At 41.1% G+C, this 13,554-nt stretch overlaps 1 protein-coding gene across 1 annotated transcript in view; it reads left to right on the top strand.

The window, feature by feature from the left end:
• TMEM132B (transmembrane protein 132B) overlaps nt 1-13,554 on the top strand; it is a 258,293-nt gene that overhangs the window by 63,634 nt on the left and 181,105 nt on the right. Inside the window, exon 2 of the mRNA XM_037375321.1 lies at nt 5,537-6,416. Within this exon, the coding sequence (XP_037231218.1) occupies nt 5,537-6,416 (880 nt within the window). The remainder of the gene's footprint in view (nt 1-5,536; nt 6,417-13,554) is intronic.

Here is a 13,554-nt window from a genome sequence, read left to right as displayed (position 1 = left end):
TTAATGTTTAAAAAGTATTGGGAGCTCTTCTTACCTTTTTCTTGCAGTGTCATTTGTATCTTCAAATTTTTCTGTTACAGTTGAAAAGACTGTTTGTTATTAGTTTGGGGGTTTTTTTGGTTTTTTTTTTTCTTTTCTGTGCTAGTACAGTTCACTGTATAACTACCGCAAGTACTGAAGGAGCAAGACGTGTTTTTCAATGGTAGGAAATGGAAGCTGTTCTTCAGTGGGACTATGATGGGCTTTTCTCCTCCTTTTCCTCCCTAATATAAAACTGAGGAGATGAGTCACAGGATGGACTCTGAATGTGGGAAGTAAACAGTGACATCCTCCTTTCATGGTTATTTTATTAAATTTTGAATGAGTCAGGGAGAGCACAAGGCGGGTGTTCATTTAGGCTGCTTAAATCCTTGCACAACCCAAACTTACCCTACTCATAGGGCTCAAATTAGGTCTAAACTCATGGCAGAATTTCACACTGTAATCATCTTCCTCATTTTCCTGCTGCTGGGATTAAGAGTCAGTGTTTCCCCAGCTGTAGCCAGGCCAAGTTACCTTGCACAGCCTCTTACGGCTGGGATCCCCAAACAGCATCAGGTCTTACCCTTGCATGTATGAGAGAAAGTGACCTACATAGCTGGTCCAGTATTAATTATTCTCTTATAATTTATCAGCTCCAGAATAGCTTTCCTTGTGTAGACACCCTATTCTGGGATACAGTGTGTTTTTATTCAAGGATAATGTCTGCATTTCTAGAGCAAAATAATTATTATGAATAGGGCCATTTTTATAGTGGAATAATGTACATGTGTAGTTTGGTCTTTATGGTCTTTAGTGAGGGCTGGTGGGAAGGGCTGGTGATTTTTCTCCTGTACAGACAAGCCATTGATTGCCTCTGTATGAGTCATGGGTAACATCATAGTACTTACTGGCACCACATTACTTGAAATTATTCCTCTTTTACAAAAAGGAGTGTCTGTATGATCTCACACTACAATTCTGATGATGCTGCAGAAAATATGAATTTTAACATTTTCACAGTTTTTCCACAGGTGCAGGGTTGGCTTTCCTGTTTATTTTCAGAGAAAAAGGATATTGAAACAGTTGCAATTTTAAACCCTTCTTATTCCATGCACCTCCAACTTCAGAATTATTGAGTGCTTATGGAAGACTTGGCTGCTGTTAAGTAGTTAGCTGAAGGAGAGGAAAGATTCATATGTGAAATTTGTATTTATGCGGCAACAGGAGTAATTTTCCTTTTTATTTGCAAAATTGTGAATTTTAAAGACTTACCTCTTACTACAGCTTAACATAGATGCATTACTTTTTAATACTGACCTGTCACTGCCACCGCTACCTTCTAGTAGGATACTTGTTTTGCTGCTTATCAAATTGTATGAAATGTAGCTTGGATGAAATCTTGACTTACATGAATGGCAGATTTTTATTGAACAGTGTAGGTCACTACAGCTATGGCTTTGCATGTGACTTACTCCTTTGCTGGTTTTTGTGGCATTAGTCCAGGGTCAAGTGTGATTAAAAACAAAAGCAATGGATAAATTTATGGTTAAATAAAAAATTATCCAGACAACAGAAAGGAAGATTTGTTTGATGTCTGAGCTGGTGAGAGTAAGGACCAGAAGGGGCATCTCCCTGATGCACAGCATTACATGGTTGGTTATGTGCATGGTGGCTTCCTCTCTGCTCTTCACAAACATCAGAGGGGCACTTCCATCTGCAGTCTCAGAGTTTGCAGGATGAACTGGGCCATGAGGCTGTTGCCTGACTCTGGAGAGATGGGTTTTGGCATAAAATGGGAATGATGAGATTTTACAAGTTGACCTGTTGCTCTAGGGTTCTTGGTATTTGGCTAGTTCAAAATAGTGTTTTAAAAGGGGCAGAGCACCTGCTGAAAACCTGTTGCAAGGTAAAAGTTATTTTATAAATTCAAGCTAAATATGTCATATCCAACAATGTGTTATTTCCACACGTCTCCCCTCAATGCCACAGTAGTCTGAGAAACACTGTGTCAGCCTTTGGGATAGCACTGGGCTCGTTTGGCCTCCATTTACTTTTCTTCAACTCTTGCTCTCTTTCATTACGTAATTAGGACTAACCCACGTTTTTTTCATCTTGTTGGAGTGCTTATTAAAGGAGCAGGTGATTTATTAGTTGCTTTGTTGCACACCAGAAAGCTGAAAATGTGTCCTGTTTCTGATTGTTACTGTAAGGAGATTGATGCCATGGTGCTGATGTGCCAAATTAAAAAGGCGGGGTGTTGGCCTGCCATCATATGAAGTATTTCTTTTTAGATGTTCCTACAGTGTCATAAAATGCTGCTAAATTCAGATATCATATTTTGTTGCAGGCTGGTTCTAGGACAAAGCCCAGCCCTGTCTACTGGTGTTTATGGCTTCCCATATAAGCTTTCAGACAAAATTTGTGTCTCATTTTGTTTGAGTTACAGCAGGCTCATACCCTAGTCCTCGTACCAGTTCTGAGAAGAGGCACTGAATGTTGCCACTGTAATGAAATGGAGGAAAAGGAAAAACATACCTCTTAAACTTCCTGTAAATTGCTGCTTGAGAGAGATGAAATATCTGCATAAAGGATAGGAGGGGGGAAGTTCTCTAATATAAAACCAAATTCATTTAAGCCTTGCCTTGGTTTTGGCTCCTCTTTAGGCTCAGGAACTATGTCAGTGTTTAAATCTCCTCTGCAGTCTGGCGTGTTTTCAAAGAAAGCAAAGTTTAGCTCTTCCCCCAGAAATCAGAGGGTACTCTTGCTGCTGTGTGTCCTTTGCTTACCTATACAACTGCACAATTTTTATGATGAATGCAACTTTTCAAAAGTATTGCTTTCAAATGTAGCTCTATTTATCTGCAATTAATCCAGGAAGGTGGTTGTCTGCATTTGACTTCTTGGGGAAGAAACAACACCCTTCCTCTCCTTGCTGTCTTGGCTTTCACAGGAGCAAAGTTCACTTTCAACAACTGAGTTGTGCAATTGCACAACAGCAGACTATGCTGTGTCAAGGTGCTCTATAAATAGCAGCAATAACAGAGCTGCTAAAACATCCCTTGGTGACTTTGGTGCTAGAATTGGCATTGATCTTCTCCATTCTCCCTTCTCCTCTTGCTACAAGCAGGATGAGGTTTGACCCCCTGTGTTTCTCAAGCACTTTGTTATTCAGTGGCGGGACAAAAGTGTTTGGGCTCCCACAGAGTAGCACAGCAAACAGTAGTGGGGCATTGCCTGACCCCTGCTAAATGGTGGTCACCAGCTTCTGCTCTTTGCCACCGTCCCTGTTGTAGGTTGCTGTGGGTTCCTTGCCTTATGCAGCCTCCTGTGCCCAGTGCTATTGGGCAGTGGTGTCCATCTCTGCTACACAGCACCTACTGCTTTCTGTGGTGTCTGTCACCTGTGCCTCCTGCCTCTTAAACTGCTTGTAGCTTGGTTAGCCTTTTGCCTGGAGAGACTACCTCTGTCTTCTTCCAGAATTGCTCATCACTACTTACACCCCATGGCTTCCCACAGAGAACCGGGGTCTCTGGTTTCTGGATGCTGCAGGGAGTGCACCAGCTGCCTGTTGTTCAGAGCTGAACGGAGAGCTGTAGAAGGGAAGGGCTAGAGTCAGATTTCTCCACTAGAAAATTGGTTGTCCCCTGGGTGAGCTGTGATACCATAGCAAGCTGGCCCATGTCAGTGGTCACATGGGGAAGGGAGGAGACAGTTTCTCATCATCTGGATTTCTGCATTTCAGCTGGGTGCCCAGATCTGTGGCTGCATGCAGCTCAAGGAAGGTGTTGGCTGCACTGGTGTGTTATGGGAGATGGGTTGAAATGTTTATGTGTGGGCATAAGAAACAAGAGGACAGCCAAGTGGGGTGATTGCATGGCAGCTGCTCTACAGTTGCATTTGCTTGTAGAGCTGAAAGGAAACCCTGAACCTATCCTCATGTGGAGTAGTGAGAGGAGACTGTTGATACTGTTTCCTGCTGAGATTTTTTTAATGCTTTTGTAAATTTTTGCATATTTACTTGTTCCCACAAAGAATATTCCAATGGCTGCAGAAATACCTTGACGTAATTAAAAGCAAAAGCAGAAGTACTGTGATGAAATGAGAAGCATTTAAACGAGTGTAGATAATATCAAGCCATTGAAAATAAATGAGCAGAATTTCAACCGAGGACAAGAGTGGAGCAAAGTCAAATGGATGAGATTTGCCCTAGAATCTGTCTTTGCTAAGTGTAGGCTTTAAAAATACACAACCTGAAAAAGATAGCTTGAATATTAGAGCTTTTATCTGTGCTAAATTGTAGCTGCAAGTATCTGAGTCATCTGGCTTGTAACAGGTGTAATTGTTTGTGTGGTTGTGGCATTGTGTATCTGCTCTCCCCAGTCCTGACAAACAGGAAAGTCACTGCTAAGCTTCAGCGAGAGACAACAAGAGCTTTGACCTTAGGATCTGTCATTGTTCCTTTGTTATCTCTGCACATTATGGAACTGCTTCATTTTAATTCATTTGGTTTCTGTTTATTTCTTCTGTGGCAGTCCCAGGAGCTTGCATTCACTGGATTTCTGTTGGAGCATATGAATTGTTAGTTTGAAAGACCCACCGTTTCTTTCTGGTAGAATCGCAGCCCAGATTTAATATATCTCACCATTAATTAGAGATCAGTCCAAACCAAAGATGTCTGTTTGATCCCTCCCTCCCTCTGGAATCTTTTCTTGCCTGGGAAAAATTGCTCAGCACTGGCTGGAGGATTGACCATTGTGTTGTAGAGAAACTTCTGTGGCTTCCAAATGTGTTTCATTCTCCTCTGGAATTAAACCAAAAAATTCTTCTAACATCTGTGAACATTCTGCGTGTAAAGGGTTTCTCTCCTCCTCTCAAGTTCACTCTTGCCTATAAATCCATCCCACCAAGACCTCTATCAACCCTGTATTTTTTTGTGTGAAAAGTTTTGGTTTCAGTAACACAAAGCTTTTATCATTTTGCCACTAACTTCCAAACTGCTGTACTGGCAAAAGTGGATATGGAGTGATGCAGATTTGCAGCCTCCCATTTCATTGTGTGTTAGCGATGTTAGACTAAAGAGAATGTTCTATTTTACTGCCTACTAATGTTCAATATGCCAGTTTCTTATGTATATTGAAATGTGGGTGAGAAAAAGTTCTAAGTTTCATCTGGGGATAGAAGAACAAAAACCAACCAGTACAAAGTATTAGAACTTAGATTGGGATCTGGCCAATCAATCTCCTCCTTGTTTTATCCAATACTTGATTAATGGCTTTCAAGTAGATATTAGATTGGGAAAGGTGGAAAGGGAGCTGTACAGCTGATGCAATGGGATGTTTTCAGTGTATGAGCCTTGAGCCAACAGTGTTATTCCATGGTACCTGTGTCAGATTGTTTCATAATTGTGGCTAACAGTCTTGATCTCTGGTAAGACGTCACTTTTGAGAAAAACTGAGGGGCATGCTAAGCAAACATTAGAGTTGTCTTTCTGTTTCCTTTTATCTTTGGCCTGCAGTGGTGGAGAGCCGAGGAGGGATCATGGACAGCATACAGAGATTTTCAAACCTGCCAACATACCTCCCTGCGAGCTATCACATCTGCAACGCTGATATTTTCTTCTTCCTCAAAGAAGCCAACCAGGATATCATGAGGAACTCCAGTTTGCAGTCTAGGGTGGATTCATTCTTTATATACAAAGCCAAACTGCCACCTGTCCTAAATGCCACATACGGACCCTTTTCTGTTGAACAGGCTGTTCCCTTGGATCTCATGCTGACTTCTGCATCTTTTGGTTTCACAAATAAGTTCACTTTTAATTGGAAATTAAAATCTCACATAATCGACAGCTCAATCTATTCCAACAAACCTAAAATACAAACCTTATTCTATATTGCGGGGAAGGACTGGGATGACTATAATGCTGCAGAGAGTTTGCCTTGTGTGAAGATGTTTGCTTTCCTGGAGTCCAGAGAAGTTGTGGCCAGCTGTAGATTGACAGGTCATCTAGGATTATGTGTTGCAGAGCTGGAATTGTCTCCTAGCTGGTTCAGCTCCCCTTCACCCCTGGTTTCAGAGGAAACAGCCTCCCTGGAAGGCATTACTGTGGAGCTCTTCTATAAGATTTATACAGCAGATGGGGAATGTTCTCCAGAGGATGCAAAATGGGAAAACAATATCCATGCAAGTCAAGATAATGAACACAAGGCTTTATCAGCTATGGAGAGGATTGGTAGCATCATTGTTTACCCAAATCAAGACAAATTAAAACAGTCTTCACTGAGGCTAGATGAAAATGTCGTTATTCGCTTGCCACTCAACCCCGTCAGAGAAGGTGACGTTGTGACCTTTCATGTTTCCCTGGCTGATGACTCTCTAGCAGACCAGTTTGTATTAAGGTAAGGGAATTTTTAAAGTGCTGTATACTAAACAGTCTATGTATAGGGATAAATTTGTCAGGTGTAATTTCTTTGGTTATCTTCAGTGTTTTCCTGAGAGATTTCCTCTCCAACTGCGGAAAACTATAAATACTCTTGAATTATCTGTGTGGATGACATTTTTTGGAACATGGGAATTGATTTTAAAGTACGAGCTATAAATGTTTGGTTTTTTGTTTTAATTCTATTTGCTTCTAGTCATAATTCTGCCTCTTAAATTATGCCTCTGTAAGTCAGCCAGGGTAACTGCTGTGATCCATTTTGCTAGACAGTTCACAGGAGGTTTTTCTGTTTCTTTGGTGAAGCTTCCTCTCTTTTAATCAACCTTCTTATCATCTTTACAAAGGCCATGGCATATATCTTGCCCAGGTCAGATGTTGTGAGGAACTATTTTGTTGCATTTTACAGAGGCGAGCTGACAGGTGAGAAAATGAGATGTGCCTCAGCTTGCATAGGAAGTCTTTGGCAGAGCCAAGATTTGGATCCAAACTTTGCAAGTTGTCTTAGGTTTTTCCATAAGACAGCCCATCCTGCTCCCTCAAACTTTTGATGTCTTGTTGTGTGGCCCATTTTTGTTTTAAGTTTTGAGACTTTCTGGTGACCTTTACTTGTGAATCTGCCTGTAATAGGAGAATTCAGGCATTTCTAACCACCCCGAGGGTTACTGCTGCATATTTGTTATGTCCTTAGCTGTCAGACTGTGGGTTCAGAGCTGCATACAGACCAAATTCAGAGAGAAATGTGAGCCAGACTGGGGGAATAAAAGGGCCAAAAGGTAATTGGAAAGTGTCATATGCTGTGAGAATGTGAGACACTTGGGAAAGAAGAAGTTGCAGCCCATACCAGCAAACCTCCAAACAGATTCGTGCCTTGCTTCTAACTTTTTGATCTGAGAACTGTGGGAGCAGAACATGACAGAAGTGCACTTTGGGGACAGATGTTGAGAAAACAGACAGCAAACCTTATGCAGCACTTTCAAATCATTCAACATTTGTGAAGTAGCACATGCATATTAATAAACTTCCAGATTGCTGTGTGAATCAGGACAAGTGGTTCATAGTGCAGTGCACAGGCAGAGAGAAAGAAATGGTGCGCAATGTCCCAAGCACTTCCATCTACTCAGGGTAGGGGGGAAAACGCATGAGAAATATCATAGGGTTTAACTAAACTTTTAAAGGTTTGTGTCAGGAAGGGTCTTCCTATAAACCCAATTTATTCTTGCCTTTAACTGGCTTTACTGGTTGTTTGTTTGGTTTTTTTCATTAAATGTGGTTTTGGCCGGTATTCATTGTCAGTATATGACCAGCCTCACGGAGCAGTCAGGTTTTGGCAGTTGTGTATTGATCCTCAGTGCTATAGCAGAGAGATTATGGAATTTGCCTAAGGCTCTGCAAGGATTTAACATCAGCTCTTAATTCTCATCTTTTTGTTCTCTTCGCCACACCACCGATAAAATTCCCTAGGTATTAGAGACAACCTAAGTTTAGGATGTTTTCTTTCCATTGGAATTTCTACAATAACATTTACCTTGTAACGAGCAGTGCAAGAGTAGAATTTTGATATTTCTGCTGGCCAGGAAAGCACCAAAAACTTGCAGAGACAGTTTTGAAATGCTGTCTTTAAAAAGAAAAATGGTTTCTGGAAGCACTGAACACAGTAACAAGCCTGGGGTTTCAAGAAGCAGAAGCTGAGGGAGTTGAGACCCTCCAAAGTGGGGAGCCTCAGGATGAGCTACAAGAGCCTGGCTACTGCTGAGACACTTGTCTTCTTCCACAGGCCCCTTTGACTTACATGTCTCCAGCTGTCAGGTGGGAGTCACTTTGCAGCACTCCTGACACACGGAGTGTGTATCTCTGTGCTCCCAAGCTGCTGGGAAGGCAGTCAGGTTTCCATGGGCATTTCCTTCTTTGAAAAGTGTACGGAATGGTTCATTGACAGGAGGTGTTTCTGTTGCAATATATCAGCATGTTTTACATGCCCAGAAATACTTCCTTGGAAAATTCACTGTTGGTTCTATGTAGTCTAGCCTATCTGGTCTTTTATTTGGCTTTGTTTGCATTGTGCTTTTCATCAGAGATACTGCAAGTATTTTTATTTAACCTTCAGTTGAATGCTGAAAGTAAGAGGCAAAATGCAATTCTGCTGATGGCTCACCTGTCCTTCAGGATGGAGAGAGCACCAGCGACCGTTGCTATGTTTATTTCAAATGACATACATGGGGCCCATGGAGAGATTATTCATCTGAAGTTTACATAGTAGGCAGGGAATTATGCCGAGGGAAATACAATCACTGTAGCGCCTGCATCTAATTTATGCAGTTTCCCTCGCAGACTTTCCCTGTTTTTCAGCTCAATGCTAATGTCTGTAAAAACCCAGAAGGTTTTTATATATGTAGAATTTCTGTGTGTTATAGCCAGAGAAAAATGCGCTGAAGAGAATGCTTGCCTTGGGAAATATATTTTTGCCTAATGTAACTGATTGTTTTTAATCATATCTGTTATAAGTGTAGTGGGGGTGAATTGCAGTCTGGCTCATATGAGATGATAGATCAAAATCAAGTCATTCTCAACACAGTGTTTGATGCCAACCTTGAGCTCTGACAGTATGCAAAAGAACAGATATGCTCAATTTTATGCACCTCTTTACTATTTCATGCTGTGTTGTGTAGTATTTTATTTTATGTTGGATTTTGTTCTAGCAAAACTGAATTCAGTTCTCATCTAAGAGCAGATTCTTCCTCATTTTGGTAAAATTTGGGATTCTTAACCAAGCTTGGAAACTGAAAAGCAATTGGAAACAGTTTCTTGATTCAACAGTGTGCTGTGTTGAAAGATACTTGTTAAACCTCCATCCTTCCAGTAATGTTGCTTACAGGGTGATGCTTCACATTATATGTGAAGCTCCAGCTATCACTTCCAGTCCCTTTTCATCAGTCATATTGCTCACTTTGTTGACAGATAATCTATGCATGTGTGCAATGAAATTCTTATGACACTGGAGATTAATTTGTGGCCTTGCTGGTCTGGTCTGTACTGTAAAATTTACCATCTGTGAACATAAATTTTGCCCATTATGTTAGGTGGCTTGCCACTAAACATAGTTTAACCATAAAAATAGGTGAAATGGGCTATGTTGTCATGATTAAACTTTTTTACGGGGTACCTATTAAAAAAAAAAAAAAAAAGAAAGAAAAGAAAAATTAAGCACAGCTTTGAGATTCCAGCAGGACTAATACATGCATCAGTGTCACAAATTTTCAGGCACTTTTTATCTTTTGATGCACAGGAGTATCTCTGTTACCTTCTTTACTGACAAACTTAGAAGAAGCATGGTAAAGGAGAAAAGATAGAAATCATGATTAAAGAAGGGGCAGCACCAACTTTTGTGCTATTTACTAAACAAAAGTCTCCTGATATGCATGGAGGAGTTGTAAAAGAGACAGGAGAAAATAATTCTTGCTTAACTGGAATGATGGAAATCTCATCTAATAGCACTGGGAATGGCTTGCATTTCTTTTGTGCTGTATGTTATTATTTAATTCCATCTTGAGACTAAAAGGGTGTATTTAAAAGAAAAATGGGAGTAATTTTGTACAGCAAGAAAACGTTTAATGGAATAAATGGACAGTCACCACTTGGTTGTAGGAAAGAAACTAGGACACTCACTTTATAAATAAATGGCAGAGTCTTGTCCCGTTTTCCAAGTCTCCCCATTGAAACCGTCAGTGAGGATGTGCTGGTAATGAAGGCTGAGCACTAATAGCAATTTGTCGAGTCACAGACAAAAAGTGGGTTTGTCAGCATTCGTTACACGTCCCTAACACGAACGACCCATCCTCCTTTTATGCCCAATCAGAATAGAAACAGAGATTGGAGATATTCCAGGAATAATAGTAAGGGGCTGAAATCAGGTAATGAATCCCACGCTAGAAAAATGAAAGCAGCTGTGGTCAGGATGCGGTCCTCTTGTCTGGAGGGGAATGGCGGGACCGTGCAAAGAAACCTCACTGTTGTTCGGTGCCTAGGCAACCTCAGGGAAAAAGATTATCCGCTCCTCTCTGCCATGCTCCACATATTGCAGGGCAAAGATTACTTCTTGATTTTTGGATGAACCAGTACAAGGTGTAATACATGCCGGTTGGCTTTTGCTGATTATTCTCACTAGGAAAAATTATATTAAGGATTTATATTAATAAACATATATCCATATGGAGGAGGTTATGTCTCCTGCTAAGGAATAAAAATAGCACAGGCCATTAAAACTGACTTACAAGGCTTCTGCGTTAATAATGAAAGATCTGTAGAAGTCTGAGCAGTCGTCTAGAAGGCCAGAAAAAGATCATTAAGAGGATGTCTCCTGCCAATAGCTGCCAAGAGCAAACAAGGGAAAGAAAACAGAAGGTTTTAGATTTGGAAATGCATAGAAAATCAGAGCATGCAGGCTCTGGGGAATGCAGCTTGGCTGTGTGCGAGGAGAAGGCTCCATGTGGCCTTCATTGCTTGTAACCAAGCTGGTATGAATGGGGAAGCATGGCAGGATTATTACTGATGAGAGAAATAAATGATTAACTGAAGCATCATTTTAGGGAGAAAATTCAGCAGAATTGTTGAGAAAGGGGAAAAAATACACTTCTGAAATTAATAAAATGCTAGTTCAGTTTTAGAAATAATTATGGAATTAAAGCATTACTGGCAACTTGGGAATATTTTGTTTTTACCCAAAGATTTTAATAAACCCACAATGAACGTTTAAATTCGTTATTTCTCTCTTTTCTCTGAATGTACATTGGACTAACTGTAAAATATGAAATAATAATATGTAATATTAATAAAAAATATCAAGCACTGCCAAGTCTGGAAGTGCCAGAGGTGTCTGTGCAACCTTAACTCAGCCCATGTATATATGTATTGTGACATGTCTCTCAAAGACAAATTCACACTATTTTTCCCCAGATCTCCTGCTTCATTTGATGCATATATTGTGTTCCACTGTTTTATCCTCTTTTTGTCACTGAATAGTAAAGGGAGTAACATCTTTTCAGGACACTCCTGCGAAGCCTGGGGGAGCTGTCACCAGAATTTTTTTTAGCTTGGATAAACCATTTCTATAAATTCTCTTTCAGAAAGGGTTGAACCGTTCTTTTACTTTTCTTATTTCTATTTGAGACAGGCACGTGGCCCAGAAAAAGTGGCTTCAGCTGATGAAAGCCTGGCGTGATGGTATGGAGTTTTAAATTTCACAAAGATGTTGTATGAAGTAGTTAGACCTGAATCTCTGTTGACTGAACTGCAAAAGGCATCCTCCCTGGGTACCTGCAGGCAGTACATGGCTGTGCTGCACCCACATGCATGAACCAACCTACCCTAGAAATAGTCATACCACACTGCCAGGTTTTCTCTCCTTTTCATGTGATTTAAGATAACCTTCTCTGCCCTAGCTATGCCGGAGAGGGAGGAGAAGAGGAACCACCTCCTCATACTGTCTTAAAACCAGCTAAAAACAACAAAAAAATAAGCTCCTTCCTAGAGCTCAAGCAGTCCTAAAAGCTTAAAAACCGATGGATATCTGACAGTGAATAAATGACCCAGTGAATCCTGAAAGACCCTGCAAGACTACAGTCAATAAAGCTTTTTAATGGAATTTTAGATAAAGGTCAACTATCTGCTACAATAATCAGCCATCCACGATCACTCTTCACAGGAACAAAACAGGCAGAGCAGCAGCCCCACGCGTCAGCAAGAAGCTCTTGTTAGTTGTTGGATATTGGCTTTGAAGCACTTCCAGACGGGATCGCAGCATTGTGGTGATAAAATACTATTTTTTTATTGAGACATTTTCTGATGCTGACTTCTGTTGGCCTGCAAAGGGAGTCCTGAATGTGCCGCCTTGTCCAGACACACAGCTCCTCGTTACTGTGGTGTTACTACGGTGTTATTAAGGTAAAGGAGGATGAGACAGTGATGGGAGGCTGTGGTGCTGCTGAGTTTGGGTGACTGTGGCAAGTGTCCGCACTGTCTGCCCTTTCTGTCACCTTCTGCAGCCCTGGATTTGGGGTGCTTCTTTCTCCCATGGGAGCTGGGAAATGTTCGTAACAGCCGGAGGGAGGGGTTGATGAAAATGCAGAGTTAGATTTCTAGAATTAGAAATATTTAGCTTGCATGTGTGTTTCACCAGTGTTTTTCACTGAGAAGGTGAATAGTTTGACTGCTAGTGATTTTTAATTTTGACTGTTGGGAGTATTTCTTGTGGTGGAGGAACACTGAGTACAGCTGAAATGAAACAAAGACCCACTTCCCATTGGGAAAGGTGTTTGGTTTGCCTTGAAACCATACTTTTTCTTCTATTTGAGTCCTGCCAGCAGCACAGCTATCTCATTCATCTGCCCATCTGCATCTATGAGCACTAAGGGATGTGGTAATGTTATATAAATTAATTTGCTGTATCTCATATTCAGAACCATAAAGTGCAAAAAAAGAGAGTTAGTTGATTTTAAGTCAGTTGGTATGTGAGTAGGCATCTCATGTCTGCAGTGCTGTGTGTAACTGGTGGCAGTGCATCTTGTTTGACACATCAGATTGTTTTGCACGTGTGACAAATAAGGTTTATAAGAGGAGCCCCAACAACCTCTTGTCTGCCAGCGTGTTAGCAGACACTGCTATACTCTGCAAACACATATGACATGAACAGCGTTTCCTGTGGATTTGGAAGGTGCTGTCACACCATGTGACTTGACAGAAACTCAACCTTGTTGATGGTAATGGAAAGAGATTTTACATTTTTAAATGGTTCAGGTTCTACGGGCTTGTTCCTAGACTGATCCCTATCTCTGAAAGCTTCGACATGACAGCTCCTGCTAATTAACTTCAGGCAGCTCCTGCACAACTCAATGCTTGCTTTGGAGATGGGTGCGGGTCTGCAGAGCGCTGTCAGCAGTTGTGGCATGGTTGCACTGAGAGCAAGGTACGAGCTGTGGTTTAGAATGCCTGTGATGCAGAGCATGCCTGGGAACGAGCCAACTGGATTTTGGAGAAGACCACCACTAAAAGGGCACCCTTGGTTTGCTGCATCAGCTCAGACTCCTATGCAACATGAAGGTGTG

The sequence above is a fragment of the Falco rusticolus genome, chromosome 1, assembly GCF_015220075.1.
Source record: "Falco rusticolus isolate bFalRus1 chromosome 1, bFalRus1.pri, whole genome shotgun sequence".
NCBI classification, from domain to species: Eukaryota; Metazoa; Chordata; class Aves; order Falconiformes; family Falconidae; genus Falco; species Falco rusticolus.
This window is presented reverse-complemented; position numbering and strand designations above follow the sequence as displayed.